This window comes from Eublepharis macularius, chromosome 6 (assembly GCF_028583425.1).
Source record: "Eublepharis macularius isolate TG4126 chromosome 6, MPM_Emac_v1.0, whole genome shotgun sequence".
In the NCBI taxonomy this organism is placed as follows: Eukaryota; Metazoa; Chordata; class Lepidosauria; order Squamata; family Eublepharidae; genus Eublepharis; species Eublepharis macularius.
The window spans coordinates 22,397,953-22,418,567 of record NC_072795.1 but is presented as its reverse complement, the minus strand read 5'-3'; the positions used below and the strand labels follow the sequence as shown (position 1 = coordinate 22,418,567).

General features: G+C 46.5%; 1 protein-coding gene across 1 annotated transcript in view; it reads right to left on the bottom strand.

The window, feature by feature from the left end:
* TNIK (TRAF2 and NCK interacting kinase) overlaps window positions 1–20,615 on the bottom strand; it is a 350,725-nt gene that overhangs the window by 102,608 nt on the left and 227,502 nt on the right. Inside the window, exons 10-12 of the mRNA XM_054983851.1 lie at window positions 7,499–7,674; window positions 5,482–5,548; window positions 1,532–1,736 (exon numbers count right to left, since the gene is read on the bottom strand). Coding sequence (XP_054839826.1) covers window positions 1,532–1,736; window positions 5,482–5,548; window positions 7,499–7,674 — 448 coding nt within the window. The remainder of the gene's footprint in view (window positions 1–1,531; window positions 1,737–5,481; window positions 5,549–7,498; window positions 7,675–20,615) is intronic.

Below are 20,615 nucleotides of genomic sequence, written 5' to 3'. Positions count from 1 at the left end.
GACTCTTTTTGATTTTGTCCAAGATGGGCACCGATGCAGCTTATCAGCAGCACACCCCCATTTGCCATGCTCTTCTTTTCCATGCTCACACCTACAGCACTACTGAAAAGCTTCTTGGTTTGAGAAGTCTTCAGTCAACTTCCAGTTTGCCATGATGGGTACCTGGGCAAATTGGCAATTGCTTCCTCTCCCAAAACTTGGGACTCCAAATCCTGATTTAGAACTGTAGTTTGCAGGGAGGAAAAACAAATTCAGGCACCTCCAGGGTATAAAATTTTGAGAGTCAAAGCTCTCTTTGTCAGAAGTGGAAATCCATCAGCCTCTGACAAAGAGAGCTTTTACTCTCAGAAGTTTATAGTCTGGAAACCTTTTTGGTCTTTAAGGTACTACTGGATTCAAATTTTGCTCTTCTGCTACACACCAACACACCTACCCACCTAAAACCACCTTTACAGCAAATATTGCTCCTTCAATAGAAATGTAAGATAAATAGCTATTTAGAAACTGAGAAATAAAAAATATACAGGGCGTCCATATGAAACCTTTACAACTATGAATCATGAAACCTTTACAACTCTGAATCACAATAAACACTGAATGAGAACACAGAAATGAAGTTTGCTTTACTGAATAGAACATATCCAAAAGTTTATTTAAAAGTATATTTTTACTTACAGTTATCCAAATTCCACTTTTTACTTACAGTTATCCAAATTCCACTTTTTACTTACAGTTATCCAAATTCCACTTTTTACTTACAGTTATCCAAATTCCACTTTTTACTTACAGTTATCCAAATTCCACTTTGGTCCCCCTTTTCACCCAGAGGTTATCAAGTCAATACTGTAACTCCAGGTTCACTCAATGTCACATTGCATCTCTCGCACAACACAAGGCTTTTTAGATCCCCCAGAACACAAAATCTTTTTGCTATAATGAACTTCCTCAGTTTGCTTTATCATATGCAAAAAGCTGTTACATTATGTGAGCCCATTCAGAAGCTGTACTTATTCAAAGTTGGAAAGGTTTCATGTGGACACTGTATTTTCCCCTTTCTTGCAACATTGGCCTAGTCTTGTTTTTATCTCTCTCTGTGACTGGCACAACCCTTTACTTTCTCTCCCGTGAAACTCAATACAAAATGTTCTTTGGAGAGGAGATTCTCAGTTGAGCTGGCTCCAGGCAGGAAGAAGGGGCACCTAGCAGCTTCCTCCCTGCATATCTTGCATGTAGACAGTCCCAATCCCTGGCAGCTCCAGCTGCAAAGGCTGTTGGGTAGTAGACCTTTCTGTGCTTATGAGTTGCTGCAAGTCAGAGTAGACAAATGAGCTCGAGGGACCAATGGTCGGTTGAAGGAAAGTAGCTTCTTAAGTCCATTAAGTTAATGGAAATATGTCTACAGAACACTTCCAGTACTGAACATCTACAAGTATCGAGCAGCTTTTTACATACCTAAATATCTTCACCAATTTCACAGCAGTTGCTAAAGCCCTCCAAATTAGAAATCCGTGGCATGCAGCACCCCCCTTACCTCTTCCAGCCTCCGCCTCTGCTCTTTCTGCTCCTCAATTCTCTTCTGTCGTTCTGCCAACAGCTGTCGCTTGTGTTCCTCATTCTCACGTTGCTGCTGCTCCAGCTGTTGCCGACGGAGGGCCTCTGAGCGTTCCTTGTTTGCGAGCTGAAGCCTCAAAAAGTCCCGTCTTAACGTTGACTCTCCAGGCAGGTTTAAGATGGAGCTTCATAGTCGAAAGACAGATTTATATCATTCTAGGGGAGCATCTACACAAAAGTGCATTTAATACAGAGAGGCTTTGGAACGGCATGGAGCCCTGGTGCACCCCTGGCAGTCAACATCACACTAAAGAATCAACACAGCAGGACAATCTTCCCTCTCTAAAAGCAGGGGGAAATATCTCCTGCGTTTCTCATCATTCCCACCATCCTTAGCTGCTAATCTGAAATAATCTAAAATATCATCCAGATATTGTGTTTATTTTCCAAGGGAAATATGTGTCCTGAAACATGAATCACAGAGAATTAAGGACTAGTGTTGTATACTGGAAAAAGAATATGAAAAAAAGGAATATATTCAAAACTTCTACGGTAGTTATAATGCTGTGGGCACCTAGATGACAACTTTGTACTAAGGAGTGCACAAACTCACTTCCTAACATAAACAATGTCTTTTATACACAATGCATTGATAAATGTGGAGGTTATTGCAGTTATATCAGAAGATTAAAAGAAGCCAGAGATGGGCACCCCAACACTAATTTATTTGTATTAGATTCAAGACCACGAGAAAAAAGGGCCACCTTGACCACTGTGGCTCCTGAATATGGTGAATGCAGCCAAATTGTGGGCTGTACCAATGCAGGATGCTGGTGAAGGTTGGCACGTCTGAATGTTTCCCCCTCTCACCCACAAAAATACCTCCTTACATATAAATGACTCATATTATCAGAAAGGTTCAGCCTAGAGAAACACTGAAACATGCAAATTCCTACTTGCTGCTTCAAGTGAAACGATTCAGGAAAATTTTTACCATTTGGAGTCTGCTGCATATATAAACTGAATCTGACATGTATGCCCCAGCAATTCTCTGTAATCTCAGTGGGGCACAAATTTCTCAGATTGTAGACTACTGGCAGCTGTAATTCAAGAGCTTCACCATAGGATCATAGAATCCTAGAGTTGGAAGGGTTCTTACAGACAGTGCCGGATTTATGTATAGGCTAAGTAGGCTGAAGCCTAGGGCCTCTAAATCTAAGGGGCCTCCACAGCCCTGCCCCCCCCCCAAGTGGTCAGTCTCCCCTCTCCCAAAATTGCAAACCCAAGACTTCATGAGAGGGCAGGGGCCGGCAACTCGGGCCCAGCAACTATGAGACTCAGGGCCAGCCAGTGGGGCCCAATTTGAAACTCTGGGGCCCAACTTGAAAATTTTTTGTGGGGCCCAGTTCACAGCCAAAGTCTGCAGAATCTTAGAGATATAAATAAAATCAATCTAGATTGCCCTTGTCCAGGGACCCCCTTAGGAGGGGCCTGCAGGGGATTTTTTAAGGAAAATTAGAAAAGATTTTGATGAGCTTGAGAAACAAGCAAAAGCCACCTTGTTAAATGTTAACTACAAAACAAGGAGGCAAAGAGTAAGGGAATGGCAAAGAAATTACAGGAGTGCACCTGATGCCTTAGATGCACTTTCTTCAAGAGATAAGTTTAGGATAAAATCCTTTATTTCTATATTAGATGCACTTGAAGCCAATTTAAAGAGAAGAAGTACTGTGTACAGTGATGTTACACAATTGTTTTCCATTCTTGCTAATCTGACAGCATCTAAGGAAGAAATTCAGCAAAGTGTTGAACTGTTGATGGAAGCATACCCAGAAGATATTGACCTGAAACTTATTGATGAACTTTTGCACTTTCACCTGTACGTGAGACAAAGCCATAGGCTTACAGAAGAGCACTCTCTGTCTCATACAGACCTTTATCAAATTATATACAAGGAAAAAATTCAGATGGACTTTCCTAATGTGGAAGCAATCTTGCGGCTGTTTCTTAGCTTTATGGTCACTAACTGCTTGGGAGAGAGGAGTTTTTCAAGACTCAAAAGAATTAAAAATGAATTAAGGGCCACGATGTCTCAAGAGAGGTTGTCCGCACTGAGAATTCTGTACATTGAAAGTGACAAACTTAGACAAACAAATTTTGATGGAGTTTTGGATGATTTTGCTATGAGGAAGGCTAGAAAAAAACATTTTTAGTCTTATTGTATTTGATGGTTGTAGTTCACTTCTTAATATGTATTTTAAAACTGACTGTTTAATGACAACATAAAGTTGATTCTAAAAGTGTCACACTGACAGGTAATCATGATCATATTATTTACACTTCCCAGGTAATATAATTTGTAAGCTCAAGGTTTTCTTTTTTAAGAATAACATTACAACTTCATTTTCCTAAAAATTAATGCTGATTCTACAAAAAGTTTACAAAGTTCAGTTACTGCAAAAGTTTTTCAGTGTTAATTTTAACATTTACACATTTTTTTTTTAACAATCGCTATGGTATTTAACAATAACATCTTATGTCCTTTGGAGGAGAAATTGTGAATTGCAGATTTTTAAATACCCGTCATCATCCTTGGCATCACTCAATTTTGTTTATAACACACTTCCATTTTCTTCTAGTCATGATGGTGGGGGATTGGGAGGGGCCTCACAAGTGGAATAGCCTAGGGCAGGGGTGGCCAAACTGCGGCTTGGGAGCCACATGTGGCCCTTCTAGGCATATTATGTGGCTCCTGGTGGTCTCTGAGTATCGCCATGGCCATACATTTTATTTTAGTTTATTTCCCTCCCTCCTTTCCCTCCCTTTCCTTCTTTCTTTCCATGTCTTTCCCTCCCTTTCCTTTTTTCCCTTCCTTCCTTCTTTCTTTCCACGTCTTTCATGTTTTCTGTAAAAATGTTGGGGTTGCCAGGTCTGACTCAGAAAATGCCTGGGGACTTCGGGGGTGAAGCCTAGCAAGGATGTGACATCACTTCCAAGTCAAAGGTCAGGCGATGGCTCTTCCCAAGCTCCATTCCTTCTGATGATGTCACTTCCAGCATAGTGCACCAAAACCCCACCCTTTCCTGTGATGTCACTTCCAGGACACTCCCCCAAACCCACCTCTTCGTCTGAAGTCACTTCAATGCATCATGTCTTGCGGCTCTTAAACATCTGACATTTATTCTATGTGGCACTTACATTAAGCAAGTTTGGCCACCCCTGGCCTAGGGCCTCTCTTAATCTAAATCCGGCTCTGCTTGCAGACCATCTAGTCCAGCCTCCTGACCAATGCAGAAACAGCCTAAAGCATCCCCAACAAGTGTTCATCCAGATATTCTTTGAAGACTGCCAGTGAGGGGGAACCCACCACATCCGTAGGCATTTGATCCCACTGCTGGATGCCCTGCGATATCACAATGGATATGAATGCAATTCTCAAATAGCAAGCTGTAGTTGTTGGGGATATTAAAATATTTTAAGCTGGTCCAGAGTCCAGGTCGAGCAGGTAAACTTTCTCCTAATTTAAAATGTAGAGAATTTTTTTTAAAAAAAACCCTATTTGTGACGGCTGCCCCTTCAGTTCCCTTCTGCCGGTAGTCATGGTAATACTATTCAGATGGCCATTTCATTGCAAGAACAACTTTAAGAGTTCTCTGGTACAGCAAGATGGGCAGGTAGATTTAATCAGATTTGGGTCAGTGGGGGACACAACTCAGAAGAAGGAAGTAGAAGGAAGCAGTAATTTGATTTTAGAAAATATTGCCGGCTCCATCCCAATTTTTAGAGGGCAAAATACCTTTCCCTGCCCCACTCTGCTCCAAGCCTATGCTACGCATTCCCATTATATCCTTAAATTCTATTTGTCTTAAGCAGCGCTACTGAGAGCAATACGGACAGGCACAAACGCCGAAATGAATGACTGTTTATTACCTGGGTTCTCCAGAGTCGTTTTCTTCCTCTTCCTCCTCACTTCCACTGTACTCGTATTCAGTTTCATCTATGAATATAATTGAATGTCAGCGCCCTTTACCAAACTCATTCATTTTTCTGCTAGATGAAACCCAAGGCTTTGGAGTCAGAACAGAAAACTTTTAACCATGTGCAGGGAACAAAATCAATATTGTTTCAAGACCTACTCAACCTCGCCTCACTATTCATCCCAAAGTGTCTGAATTTAAACCAAGATTAAAAACATTGCGAAGAACATTCAGTTGAAAACATTGTGTTTTCTGTTAAATGCTATATATGGGCACTCAGAAGCCAAAGAAATACACCAGATTCACATTCTTATGGATGTATCATACACAGACCTTAACAATCATATAAAGTGAATGGACAAATCCATCATTTGAGTTTGAAGGATCAATCAGCCATAATCATAATAGACGAGGAATCCTGGGTAGTCAACCAGACCCTGATCCTTTCCAGGACAATGTCTCTATGAGCACTGAATATACATTTATGAATAGCCTATAGGCAAAAGGATGGGAACCTGAATCTGATTTTCATGATTATCCGATGTTACTGTTTTATTAATGTGCCAATGCATGTTGTAATCCGCCCTGAGCCTGTTCGCGGGGAGGGCGGACTATAAATTTAATACATAATAATAATAACCAATCTGGCTTTGATCTGTAATCTCTTCCTGTTAATTGCAAGGATGAGCTTCATTTCCTTAAAAATGACATGGTTTCAACTGTAACATCTGTTGAAAGGCAATGAGCTAGCCCCTGAAACATCTAAACCTCGGGCTTATTGGGAAGTGAACATCGGGGCCTGTTCAAGGAATTTCATTATCCTAAGCAAGGCATCCCCTTTGCCTCCTCCTGCATTGCTACTGCCCAGGGCCAGGAAGTGATGTCAACAGCCAGGGGCAAATCATTTCTCTGGCGTGCATTCTGGCACCCTCCTTGGTTGCAGTGCCCCAAGCAATTATTTGGGTGGCTTGTCCAAAGAAGCGGTTCTGATGAACACATTCTGCTAGATGAACACAGACATGAACACCAAAAATGCAATGCAGTTCCTTTTCCCCAACAATACTGAGACATGTCCTCTTTGCCCCATGATCTTTCCTTTGTCCCATGCTTTCGGGAAATAAAAATAACTTATTTTCAGCAGAAATGATCCGCCATTATGAGGAATCATTTACACGGATGAAAGCACAAAGTCCTTTTGCATTTGGAGTAAACGTGGGCCCCCAGACTGACCTGTGGGTGGAGCAGGGGAGGAGAGCAGGGGCATATGGTGGCCACCATGTTTGAAGGGCAGCGGGGCTCTGTCAGCCTTGGCAGAGTAGCGTGTGCTGCCTTGGGTCCTGGCCAGGGCTGGCCAATCAGAACTGAGTGGCCGGGGGGGGGGCAGGGAAAAGCCTGCGGACCTGGGATCCATGGTCTCCTCTCAGATCTACTATGGGCCCTTGTAAAGGAAAGCTCGCCCCGGCCCTCAGCATTTGTCTTGTGGTCAACATCGCACCCAGTTCTCCCTTTTGTCACAACTTTGGAGTGGAGTAGGGTGGTCTGGGCATTGGGCACCAATCCGTTTGGGGAGAAACAGGGCACACGAGCTCAGTTTCCCTATTATGGGGCTCCCGATAAGGAGTCTGGAGAGTGAGGCATGGCAGATGCATGTCCAGCTCGGGGGCTGTCAGATCCACCTCACTCTCAGGCAGCAGGGGATCCACACAGGACTGTACACACATGTGGTATCCCACTAACTGTCATCTTATGATTTCCCTCCCTCAGCTGGGGTCTGAGGGAGCATGGGGGTCGTCGGCTGGCAGGCAGGTCAACCAATGCTCGGATCCGAGCCCTATGCAATGCCAATGCTCTGCAAGCTGTAAATGAATAAAGTTATGGCCTTTTTCAACTCCATCACGGTTGTCTGGGGTGTTTTGTCTCCTTGCCCCCCTAGCTCTCCCTCCCCTTCAGTGCTAGCCTGCAACACACACCTTTCTCTCCACGTTTCTTCTTAGTCCTGTCAATATGGTCCTTGAGCTGGATGCGAACCTGCCTTTCATTAGGCTGATCTCGAATGAACGGATGCTTCATCAGCTGTTCAGTGGTTGGTCTTTGACCATGATTCTTCACTAAGCAGCTCTCAATAAAGGACTGGAACTTTTTGGACCTACACAAATTAGACAAATGGGCAAGAAAAGACACATAGAAAGAGGTATATGTAATTTGACAAGTGTAGTTCTCTTGTTGATCTGAAAAGCAAATTAGGTAAGGCTCCAAATGCTTTAGAGATCTGTTAAAAGACCCATGGTTCTTCCTATATACACAGTGTCAATCCATACATACAGATTCATGGATCATGAAAGTAAATGTATTTTATTTTCATCAACAGATCATAGTTATATGGTCTTTTAATTTATAGCCTGCTTTCCCTGCAAGCAGGCTCAGGTTGCCAGCTCTGGAATGCGAAATTCCTGGAGATTCTGGGGGGTGGAAAAGGTGGGGTTTAGGGAGGGGAGGGGCCTCGGCAGGGTATAATACCATAGAGGCCAGCTTCCAAAGCCGCTATTTTTTCCAGGAGAACTGATCACTTTGGTCTAGAGATCAGTTGTAATTCCAGAAGATCTCCAGCCACCACTTGGAGGCTAGCTAACCTAGCTACAAGGGTTCGGTAGCACCTAAACGGTGTTCTTCTAATTCTTGTAATATTATATAATGGCTCAACAGAATTTGGGAAAAAATAGAAATGTCCAACTTAGCTGGAAATATACAAATGCAGGGAGATAACAATGAAAAACTTTCTGTTGGTCACCCTTTCCTACTTTTTGTAAACAGCAGAATAGTCACGATTTAAGTAAATCTAGAGTTTTTGCTGTAATTTGATTCAAATTTTTCTGTTTCACCCTTTTCTCTCTCATTTTCTTAATTTACATAGAATAAAGTATGTTATTAATTCCATGTAGATATGATTTTAACAAGTATCCTAGATTTATACAAGATACATTTAAAAGGAAAGGAAAAAAAACTTGTCAGAAACTGTTCTTTGTGCATATATTATTTCTCACAGTTGCTTTATGAATTGCTGGCTGCTTTCTGTATTTTTTTCCTTAATAACATACAAACTGTACCCCACCTAATTGAAGCCACTGAATTCCCAGAACTGCTTTTTCTCCTTCAAAGTCTTCTTATTCTATCACAAGTTCTTAGAACCCAATTTTATCCTATTATATAATACAAAAGAGTAGTCGGGATTCACAATAAAAGGAGACTAAAACACAGCATGCAGCTTTGGAAAATAAGAAAATTAGTGGAAATTAGTGCTGGGAGCTGGCAGATATGACTAGAACACTGCAGCCAAAAAACCCCCCAAACAATAAGCTTTATCTTCCAGTACTATCAGATTCAAAATTGCTGCTTTTCTTAATACACTAATTGAGATAAGAAAGTAAATACAGTAAAAGATTAAACAATGTGAAAAAGTGCCAACCCTCTCTTCAAAGGACAATTTATTTAGTCTACTTTTCTTGAAGAAAGAGATAAACCCATTTTTATCTATCAGTTTCCCACACGCATCTTTATCTCTTGATCTCTTGATCATCTTGCTTATATCACTGCACGTGTGTGTGGATATATACAATTGTATGCAAGGGTACATTAAGCATATTACCTCCCCATGCACCCGTTCAGTCCCAAGTGGTACAGCACACTCTACCACCTCAGAATTTCACTCCCTAAATATCAGAGCATAGAGACCAAGCCTTACGCAACAGGGTTTATAGCAATTCTGCAACCAGTTTCCAAATCTACTGTTTCCCCTAGGAATGCCAGCGACAGGTAGGGAAATATCTGGAGATTTTGGAGGTGGAGCTTGGGGAGGGCAAGATTTGAGGAGGGTCTGGAGCCCAGCAGGTTATACTCCCATAGAGTCTGTCATAGCCCAGTCTGAGAGTGAGGTCTCCTCTGGAGGAGAGGAGCCTCGTGTAGCCAGCCAGGACTCCTCAGGAGAAGAAGAGTTCTGTGTAGCCAGCCCTAGCCCTGACTCAGCAGAAGCCAGCAATCATGAGCAGCAGCTGCTGGCTGATCAAGGCTCACAGCTAGCAGCTGAGACACCAGCACCCTCTAGCCCCAATACCACAGGGGAAGCTCAGCCAGGAACTTCCACAGGGGAGGCTCAGTCAGGGACTGCCAGCACCACAGGGGAAGCCCAGCCAGGGGCTTCCACCCCCCCAGGCTCACCCACACCTAGAGAGCGCCGCAGGCAGCGCCAGAGACTGGAACTGCAGGAGAGACGGCACAGTGCTCGTCTCCTGAGCCAACGCCAGCTGCTGGAGAGTGATGATGAGTAGCATCAGGATGGAGCCCCAGCAGCTGGCTGAAAATCACGCCTGGCTATAAAAGCCAGTCAGGAGCAACTGCCAGGCGTGGAAGCAACGTGTCAACTACCTGCAACCACTCCCTGGTACCGTGTGTCTTGCTCTTGCCTGCACCTTGATTGGATACCCTCGTGCTCTGACTTACGGACTGGACTTGGCTTGGCTTTTTGGATCCTGGAGGCAACCCTGGCATTAACCTTGTGCTCTGACTACGGACTGGACCTGGCTTGTGACTGTGGAACACCCCTTGGCTTCGTGCTAGTACCTGGACTCCCAGCTTGGGCGGGCCCAGCCCATGACAGATTGCTTCCACCACAAAACTTCCCAGCATGGACACGGCGATGCCCACCCTGGGGAGCCTGGCTCTGCTGCAGGATCAGGTACTGCAATTGACTCAAGCACTGGTGACTTTGCAGCAGCAGATTGCCACCCTACTTGCTGCCCCTGCTGCACTGCCGCCTGCTAAATGCCCAGTGAAGCTTCCTGACAGTTTTGAGGGCGATGTGGAGGAATTCCCAGCATTTCTTGCCCACTGCCAGCTATATATTGAACTCCGGGCCAGAGACTTTCCCACAGATAAAAGCAAGGTCGGCTTTATCCTCAGCCTGTTAAAGGGGCAGGCGGCAAGATGGGCCACACCCTTGTTACTGGCCAAATCCCCACTGCTAGGGGATTTCCCAAACTTTGTGGCCCACATTTCTGCCGCCTTTGCGAACCCCCTGAAGGCCATCAAAGCAAACCAAAGAATACGTGCCCTCACCCAGGGGAATGGGACTGTGGCCCAATACACCACTGAATTCCAGTTACTGGCCCAGGACCTGGGCTGGAACGAAGCTGCCCTCGCCGACCAGTACCTGGAGGGCCTATCTGAGGAGGTATTGGATGAAGTGGCCCGATCCGAACGACCGAGAGAACTACAAGTGCTCATTCTCCTATGCTTGCGAATCGATGGGCGGCTAGAGAACCGGAGACAAGCCCGTGTGCTAAGCTGTCCTCCGCCCCAGGCCTCACCTGCCAAGGCAGCAGAACTAGCACCCTCGAGCATGCCTTGTACCCATTTGCCTCCTGAGGAGAAGGAGCGGCGTCACACCCACAACCTCTGCTGGTACTGTGGTGGGGTGGGCCACTACGCCAATGACTGCCCTGCAAAAAGGAGGGCCCCAGCTTTAGCTCTGGAGCGGACTCCTGCTAAACAACTTGTTGGAACAGCCAATGCCTCCTGTGACCATCCCGAACCATTCCTGGTGCCTGTAAAGCTGTGCCTGCCCGACGGCCGATGCCTATTTGTGTATGCCATGGTAGATTCAGGGGCATCCCGCTGCTTCATGGATATCAAGTTTGCCGCACAGCACAGGATTCCCTTGCGGGCAAAGAAGACCCCCACCGTAGTGGAGGCCATTGATGGGCGGCCTCTGCGTTCTGGGCCAGTGGTCAAGGAAACCCAGGACCTTCTCTTGCAGATCCAGCATCACCGTGAGCAGCTCTGCTTCGATGTTGTGGGCATCCCCCACTTTCCGCTGGTCCTGGGGCTCTCCTGGCTCTGTTGCCATGATCCGGTTATTCGGTGGGGCCAGCAGGACCTTCGCTTCCGGACACCCTGCCCACATGAAAGTAAACGCACGGGTCCAATTGCAGCCGCTGCACAAGGGGCCTTTGCACTACCGGAGATATATGCAGATTTTGCAGATGTGTTTGAGGAAAAAGGGGCAGACCAACTCCCCCCGCATCGGCCGTATGACTGTGCTATTGACTTAATCCCCGGCGCCCCCCTGCCAGTGGGACGCCTGTACTCGTTATCAGAGCCTGAGCTGGCCGCACTCCGGGACTTCCTCACAACCAATCTGCGTCGAGGATTCATCCGCCCCTCCACCTCGCCCACCTCTGCCCCAGTCCTCTTTGTTAAAAAGAAAAGTGGAGAACTCCGGCTCTGCAATGACTACCGGGCCCTGAACAAAATCTCTGTCCGAGACCGGTATCCACTGCCACTGATCTCCGACCTCCTGGAGCAAGTTAAGGGAGCCCAGATCTACACCAAGCTGGATCTTCGGGGAGCCTACAACCTGGTGCGCATCCGGGAAGGCGATGAGTGGAAAACTGCCTTTAGTACCAGGTATGGACAATACGAGTACATGGTAATGCCCTTTGGCCTGACTAACGCGCCCTCGGTGTTTCAGAGGTTTATGAATGATATCTTTCGTGACCTGCTGGATCAGTTCGTCATCATTTACTTGGATGATATATTAATTTATTCCCGGAACCCGGCTCGACACCCCCAGCACGTGCGCATGGTGCTGCAAAGACTCCGGCAGCACGGCCTGTTTGCCAAGCTGGAAAAATGTGCATTCCACCTGCCTGCCGTAGAATTCCTCGGCCATGTGATCTCGCCCCGGGGTATCCAAATGGACCCAGCTAAGGTCGAAGCGGTACAGACCTGGCAACCCCCCCGCTCATGGAAGGATGTGCAACGATTTCTGGGGTTTGCCAACTACTATCGGCAGTTCATCCCCCAGTTTGCATCCATAGCTGTTCCCCTTACCCGGCTTCTCCGGCCTCGAGAACCCTTCCATTGGACACCGGAAGCCAATGAGGCATTCCAGACCTTGAAGGCACGCTTCATCACACAACCGGTACTCCGATACCCAGATCCCCAGCTACCCTTCGTAGTTGAGGCGGACGCCTCCAGCACTGCCATCGGAGCGGTGCTCTCACAACGCGCAACCTCCTCCAGCGTCCCCCAACCCTGTGCCTACTACTCTCGCCAGCTTACCCCTGCAGAAAGGAACTATACCATCTGGGAGCGGGAGCTGCTGGCAATAAAGGCAGCCTTTGAGGTTTGGTGGCACCATCTGGAGGGGGCTCAACACCCTGTCCGAGTGCTCACTGATCACCGGAACCTTGAACATCTCCAAACCGCCCGCCGCCTCAACCAGAGGCAGATCCGCTGGTCATTGTTCTTCTCCCGCTTTGACTTCAGGATCACGTATGTCCCCAGTTCCCAGAATAAGAAAGCCGATGCTCTGTCCCGGAAACCAGAGTACAACTCATCCCCAGGCTGGGAAGAGCCTCTAACTACTATCCTGGCTCCCGAAACTTTCGCTGCCGCGCAACCCTCCCAGGGGCTGGTTGAGGAGATACTGGCTCAACAAGTACTGGACCCAGTTGCCCAGAAATACCTCCAGAAGGTCCGGGAGCCGCACCAGCTCCAGGCGGATGGCTTCGCAGAGGAAGAGGGGCTACTGACCCATCGAGGCCGAATTTATGTACCACCTGGCCCGCTGCGAACGAAAGTCCTGCAACTGGTCCATGATTCCAGACCCGCTGGGCACTTCGGTCGCCACAAGACAACCCATCTCTTGACCCGTGACTTCTGGTGGCCCCGGGTGCAATCAGATGTGGCCCGGTATGTGGCAGCCTGTGAGACGTGTAGGCGGGCCAAGGATTCCCCTGGCAAACCCTCCGGCCTTCTGCATCCGCTACCCACACCCACCGGGCCATGGAGGACTATTTCCATGGACTTCATTACAGATCTGCCCTGCTCCAAAGGCCATACCTGCATCCTGGTGGTGGTGGACTTATTCACAAAAATGGCCTATTTCATTCCCTGTTCTGGACCCCCCACCGCTCAGGACACTGCACACCTGTACCTTCAGCATGTCTTTCGACTTCACGGGCGACCGGACCATGTAATTTCCGATCGGGGAGTTCAATTCACCTCTAGGTTTTGGCGGGCACTGCACTCCCTTCTTGGCACCCAAGTCCACTTATCCTCAGCACACCATCCCCAGTCCGACGGGCAAACGGAACGCACCAATGCAACCCTGGAGCAGTATCTGAGATGCTATACAAACCATCAACAGGATGACTGGCTAGCCCTACTGCCTTTGGCCGAGTTCGCATATAACAATGCAGTGCACTCCTCCACCCAACAGACCCCCTTTATGGCTAACTATGGCCATCACCCTCGCTTCTTTCCTAGCACCGCACCCTCGTCAGGAATCCCAGCTGCGGACGATCGCCTCCAGGAACTTCAATCCATGCATGAGCTGTTGCGGGAGCAACTCCAGCTTGCCAAGGAAAACTACAAGGGAGCTGCGGATCGGAAACGGCAACCTGGTGTCCCCCTGTCCGTAGGTGACCAGGTCTGGTTATCCACCCGCCATATCCGCAGCCAACGGCCCTCCAAAAAGCTGGATGCTCGGTTCCTTGGACCCTTCGTGATCACCGACCAGGTGAACCCCGTAGCCTACCGCCTGCAACTACCACCGACCCTCCCGATCCATCCCGTGTTTCATCGGTCCCTTCTAGTCCCGGCGTCACCCCCAGACCTGCACCATCCCGGGCCACCACCTCCTCCGCCTCCGATTACCATTGAGGGGCAAGAAGAATATGAGGTCGCCCAGATCCTGGACTCCCGTCGCCGGCGGGGGCAAGTGCAGTACTTGGTGGACTGGAAGGGGTATGGACCGGAAGACCGCTCATGGGAGCCGGCTGTGAACATTCATGCCCCCCCGTCTAGTCCGACAATTCCATCGGGCCTATCCTCAGAAACCGGGGGCGCCCGGGCCACAGAGGAGGGGGGGCCTTGGGAGGGGGGATGGTGTCATAGCCCAGTCTGAGAGTGAGGTCTCCTCTGGAGGAGAGGAGCCTCGTGTAGCCAGCCAGGACTCCTCAGGAGAAGAAGAGTTCTGTGTAGCCAGCCCTAGCCCTGACTCAGCAGAAGCCAGCAATCATGAGCAGCAGCTGCTGGCTGATCAAGGCTCACAGCTAGCAGCTGAGACACCAGCACCCTCTAGCCCCAATACCACAGGGGAAGCTCAGCCAGGAACTTCCACAGGGGAGGCTCAGTCAGGGACTGCCAGCACCACAGGGGAAGCCCAGCCAGGGGCTTCCACCCCCCCAGGCTCACCCACACCTAGAGAGCGCCGCAGGCAGCGCCAGAGACTGGAACTGCAGGAGAGACGGCACAGTGCTCGTCTCCTGAGCCAACGCCAGCTGCTGGAGAGTGATGATGAGTAGCATCAGGATGGAGCCCCAGCAGCTGGCTGAAAATCACGCCTGGCTATAAAAGCCAGTCAGGAGCAACTGCCAGGCGTGGAAGCAACGTGTCAACTACCTGCAACCACTCCCTGGTACCGTGTGTCTTGCTCTTGCCTGCACCTTGATTGGATACCCTCGTGCTCTGACTTACGGACTGGACTTGGCTTGGCTTTTTGGATCCTGGAGGCAACCCTGGCATTAACCTTGTGCTCTGACTACGGACTGGACCTGGCTTGTGACTGTGGAACACCCCTTGGCTTCGTGCTAGTACCTGGACTCCCAGCTTGGGCGGGCCCAGCCCATGACAGAGTCCACCGTCCAAAGCAGCCATTTTCTTCAGGGGAACTGAGCTCTGTCACCTGGAGATCAGTTTTAATTCTAGGAGCTCTCCAGCCACCACCGAGAGGTTGGCAATCGAAGAAACTTTCACCTGTGCTTCTGAATATAATTTCACCCAAGAGACCATTTGTGATGACTGCACAGTTGGGTTTAAGTAGGGATAACACTGGGCAGGGAGATAAGTTGATAATGTTTAAACAGGGTTCTCCGTCAATCTGTTCTCTTAAACAAATACATTGAAAAACATTGATACATTATTGCAGCACCAAGATGGGGGGTCTGTGCAGACAAAACTAGATTTTACAGCATCCAGGGGTCCAACCTGTGGATGCCGATGCCATTTTAGGCAAGAATCCCACCATTTAAAAATGCTGCAAGGGCCTGCACTGCAGCAGGACCAGGTGCTCTTCCTCCCCTGTGCTTTTTCAAGTGCCGACAGCCATTCTGGCACTCAATCAGGCCCTTGCAGCATTTTTAAATGGCTGAATTATTCTCTGAAATGGTGTTGATACCCATGGGTCAGACCTGTGGATACCGTAACATCTAGGCTGGCTTTGAGAGGGATAGTTTTGGTCTGTTGTTAAAGCATGCCAGTGCTTGAGAGCCCCTCTGATAGAATGGTTAGAGTGCTTGACTAGGACGGTAGACATGCAGGTTCCAATCCCCATTTACCCATGAAGCTCACTAGATAAGTCCTTTCTCAAAGGGTTCTTTTGAGAGGTGAGAAGAAAACCACATACACTGACTCAAGATCTTGGATGAAGGGTGGGATAAAACGGGATGGATAGGATAAATCAACGGTGACAACCAGGGCTTTTTTTCAGCTGGAACGCGGTGGAACGGAGTTCCGGAACCTCTTGAAAATGGTCAGATGGCTGGTGGCCCCGCCCCCTGATCTCCAGACAGAGGGGAGTTTAGATTGCCCTCTGTGCCATGCGCAGAGGGCAATCTAAACTCCCCTCTGTCTGGAGATCAGGGGGCAGGGCCACTGGCCATGTGACCATTTTCACCAAGGGCAACCCACTGAGTTCCGCCACCTCTTTTCCCAGAAAAAAAGTCCTGTTGACAACCATTCTTTCATGAGTGTTTTCTGATCAGCCTATGAAACTGTCAGGTCCTCTGAAGGGAAACCTAGTCCAAAAGCAAGTAATCATTACTTGAAGTCACAGCTCTACCATTTAAGAGCCTGAGTGCTGGAGCATGCTTTGGGAGATCCAGGTTTGAATCTCCACTTTGCCATGGAAGCTTGCTGGATGACCATGGTCCAGTCACACACACACAGCCTTAAGCCACTTCAACAGGGTTTTTGTGAGGATACAACAGAGGAGAACGATGTAAACCACTTTGGGTCCCCATTGGAAAGAAAGGTAGGCTATAAATGAAGCAAATAAATCATTAAACAAATTCTGCTGTGGTTCCAGTTCAATCAACTAGTGTTTGGTTGATTAATCTAGAGTAAATCCTACTTGTCAAAATATTTTAAAGAATGTTGGAAAGATTAGAGGCAGTCCTCTGAGTTGAAAGGATCCTTCAGGAGAAATAAAGAAGGGATCTTTTCTGTGATCTTGGGCCAGCAGCCAGGATGATCATCTTTTGATCAATTGGTTTATTAGGACCATTCAGAGGTGATCTACCTCTACTTGAATACAAAAGCCAAAAAACAGCCTAAGTGGCACAACTTTAGTTTGTATTTGCATAAACCTTGTTTGCATAAAACAAAGATTTCATACAAAATCTGCAGAGCTTTTATGAAAGCCAGCTTTTAATCACCAATTTTACAAGATGCTTTTATAAGCCTGTTATTTTTCAGTAAATACCAATTGGTTATGAACTGACTGCTTGTTAATGTTTAACAGATGTAAAAAAAATTATGAATACTGTTCTGATGCAGCTGATCACAAGCCCCAGCTGCCATTGAGTTGGATTTCCTTTTAAACATTTCTTGCATTTAAACATTTTACATCCACAAGTAAAATGAAAGCGGTCTGTATCTGTAATAGATATGTTTCTAAGAGCACGGAGGAAAGCAATAACCACTGACACCCATTCGCCAAACTCCTCGGCTATAAAACTATCACCCAACAGGCAAATTATTGTTATAGACACGAAAGTGGAGAACAAATTAAGTATTTCATAGAAAATTAGAAACATGTGTTTCTGTTGCCAATGCAGAAGCATGACCCTATGGCACTTTGAGAGGTATTTCATTATTCAAGCAAAATGCCTAGACCCATAATGTAAAAGATGCCCTGATGGATCAGACCAGTTCTTCATCCAGTCCTGCAGCCGGGTCCATACAGTGTCCAAGCAGCTGCCTTACTGGGCCAAACAGAGCATAGGAGCCAAGACCTTTCTCTGAAGTTGCCTCCTAGCACTGATTTTCAGAGGTTTACTGCCTCTGAATATGGAGGTTTCCTTTACTCGCCATGGCTAAGAAACCTCCATATTCAGGGACAGTAAGACTCTGAAAAAGCCATATTCTGTACTTCTAACATCAAGGAATATCAACACTAATACGAAGCATGTTGAACTCTATGGGCCATTCTGCATGTTATCCTTTCTGCATACATGCATTAAAGAGATCACACGTGTACTCCTTCACAGTGTGCAAGGCAAAGAAGCACACATCACAACCTTCCTTAGAGCAACTCAGACCACAGGTGCATATAGCACAGTACTCTGACTGGCAGAGGCTCTGAAGGGTCTTAGGAAAAAAGAGACCCTTTCCATCCATTCTGTATCTAAAATGCTTCATCTGAAATAACCAAACATTGCATGTGGGATCCTTGGTATACAAGCATAGTCAGAGCCCCTTTCCAAAGCTGGTATGTGCATTTTGCCACATACATACTGCTAAAACATATTGTTGGAGGCATTTTTTAAAAATCATATACACATACATATCCATCTTAAATATTCCCAGGTTCAAATGCACTAAAGATTCGATGTGTACACCCTAAAGGCATAATGTGCAAAACAGCTCAACAGAATGGAAGTATTTTTTTGCAAAAACAGAATAAAATGGGAGGGGCAGTATGTGTCTCCTTGTGTTGTGTGTTTATTAAATTTTGAATACTATTTTAAATATTGTTTTAAATGTAAATTGTTTTCAACTGTTGTTTTAAATTTTTTAACGTTTGCCGCCGTGGGGTAGAAAGGTAACATACAAATGCTTTAAACAAATAAATAAAATAAACAGTGTGGTATTGTCCACAAGTCTGATTATTAAAGAGCGTTTTGCAGAATAAAACACACTGAGGAAAGAGAGCAAGTGTGTACAAAATGCTGTTTAATAAACCCCAACGGTGCTTGCACATGCTCCTTCCTGCCCTCCTCCCAGTAACACAGACGAAGCACATTGACAGCTATTCCTGTGCCAAGGCTGCACACAGATTTCTGCTTTCCTTTTTCATTTCTCTCCAACTTAATCCCCCAATTCTGATCCTTTTCTTCTCATTTCAGCAATGAGCCTGTGGCAAACTCTGAAGGATGGATCACCCAGACTTGGATACACAGCTGTGTTTATTTGAGATTCACAAATGCCTGGCTTCTGTGAACTGCTGAGTAGGTCCACAGCCAGATTGCTTCCCTTGTTCTGTCTTTGGATATTTCAAAATAAGGCAGATGCAAAAGACAATCGCAATGTGTCAACTGCTATGATTTATATAGTACATTTCCTATGTATTCACATAATTTCACTTGCATTGTCTGCATTTTATAGGTATTACAGTTTCAATCACCACCTGTAAGGTATACCCAGGGGAAGGAAGGAAAGGAGGTGGCACTGAGAGACATTAGCCTGCTTAAGTCCTTGCAGTAATATAACAGCTAAGCAGAGATTTGGACCACACTGCCCAGCTCATAACTCAACCATTGTGCTACATAAGCTCTTAATGTTTACAGATTGGGGAGGGACTTTACACGTGAAAGGGCCTAGTTCAGTCCTCGGCATCCCCACTTTTAAAAAGGACCAGATAATAGGTGATGTCTCTAGCTATTCCTCTTGGATTTGTTCCCCAGCCGTTCCTTCTCCTTCTTTGTCACCCCATGCCTCATGGCAACCAAGGCTATGATTAATCTGCAGCACTACAGCTGCTCCATAAGTAACTATGAATTTGTTTGGATGTTACTTGTCAGCACCTGCCTGGGATTGTATCCAGAGAGAAAATGAGTGTGGCATAGTGGACAGAGGGTCAGACTAGGCTCTGGGAAACCCGGGCTCAAATCTCCAAAATGCTACCGAAGCTTGCTGGGTGACTTTAGGTCAGCCACTGTTTCTCTCGGCCTGATGGTTTTGAGGATAAAATGGAGGAGGGGAGAACAGTGCACACCACCCCAGGCTCCTCAGAGGGAGGGCAGGATAACTATGTACTAAAATAAATAGGTCTGGGATAATCACATTCCTACAGGGAAGAACTGGAGACATCCCTTGTTTATCTCAACATGGATTTTTCCTGACCTCATGAATTTAAGAGTAAGGAGAGTGGAATGTGAAGGAATGGGGAGTTTAAATCTCCCTACTGATCTTTCCCTGGATACAATTCTAGGATAGCAAGGAGGCAAAGAATATATGAGAAGCTCCTTAGAGTTACCCCAAAAACATTCAAAGCTTGTAGGTAGTCCTGCTGGCCCATAAAAACATTTCAAACACAATGGCAACACATGTTTTGTAAGGACCAACTAAAATAGCACAAGCTCTTGTGATTTTGTTCAAGACAAAAATGGGGTAGGGGGAAAGAAAGAGGTTTCGGCAATGAAGGGGGAAAAAGAGCAAACTCTGAAGTTTCAAGCTTTCTTGAAACGGAGACCAGGAGGTGTTACAGAATTAGTTTCTGTGGTGTTGGGTGCAAAACAGATTTAAAGAATCACCAGAAGCTGCTGGTACAGAGAAGCAAAAAATAGCTTTTGAAAATGTGAACGCTAGCAGTTAGATCTTCACCCAGAAAGATTCAGAACACCCAAGTCCTTTCTAAGACACAGAACAGAAGAAAAACACAGAAATCTTTATATCCATTAAATTACACCTTGACTGGTGCTGTTAAGGATCCAGATTTGTTTTGGGGCTGGGGGCAGGGGGGAGCAGCAGCTTGCAAAAAGCCTTGCAAGTTCTCCGAATAAAGACAACCATAGCAACATACAAACTATCTAAGCTGCTTATTAAAAACAAACAGATTTTTCAGAAAGCGGGGGGGGGGGGGGAGATGGGATGTTCCTACAGCAACAAACAAATAAGTTGCTCTGCTGTTACCTAAGAAAGAGGGAGTTCAAATCACCATCCCAGGCTGACTGCAAGAAACAATTCCTTGGCTTTCAAGTAAATTGAGGCCATATGAAAGCAGGTGCAGAGAAGCTGACAGAAGAA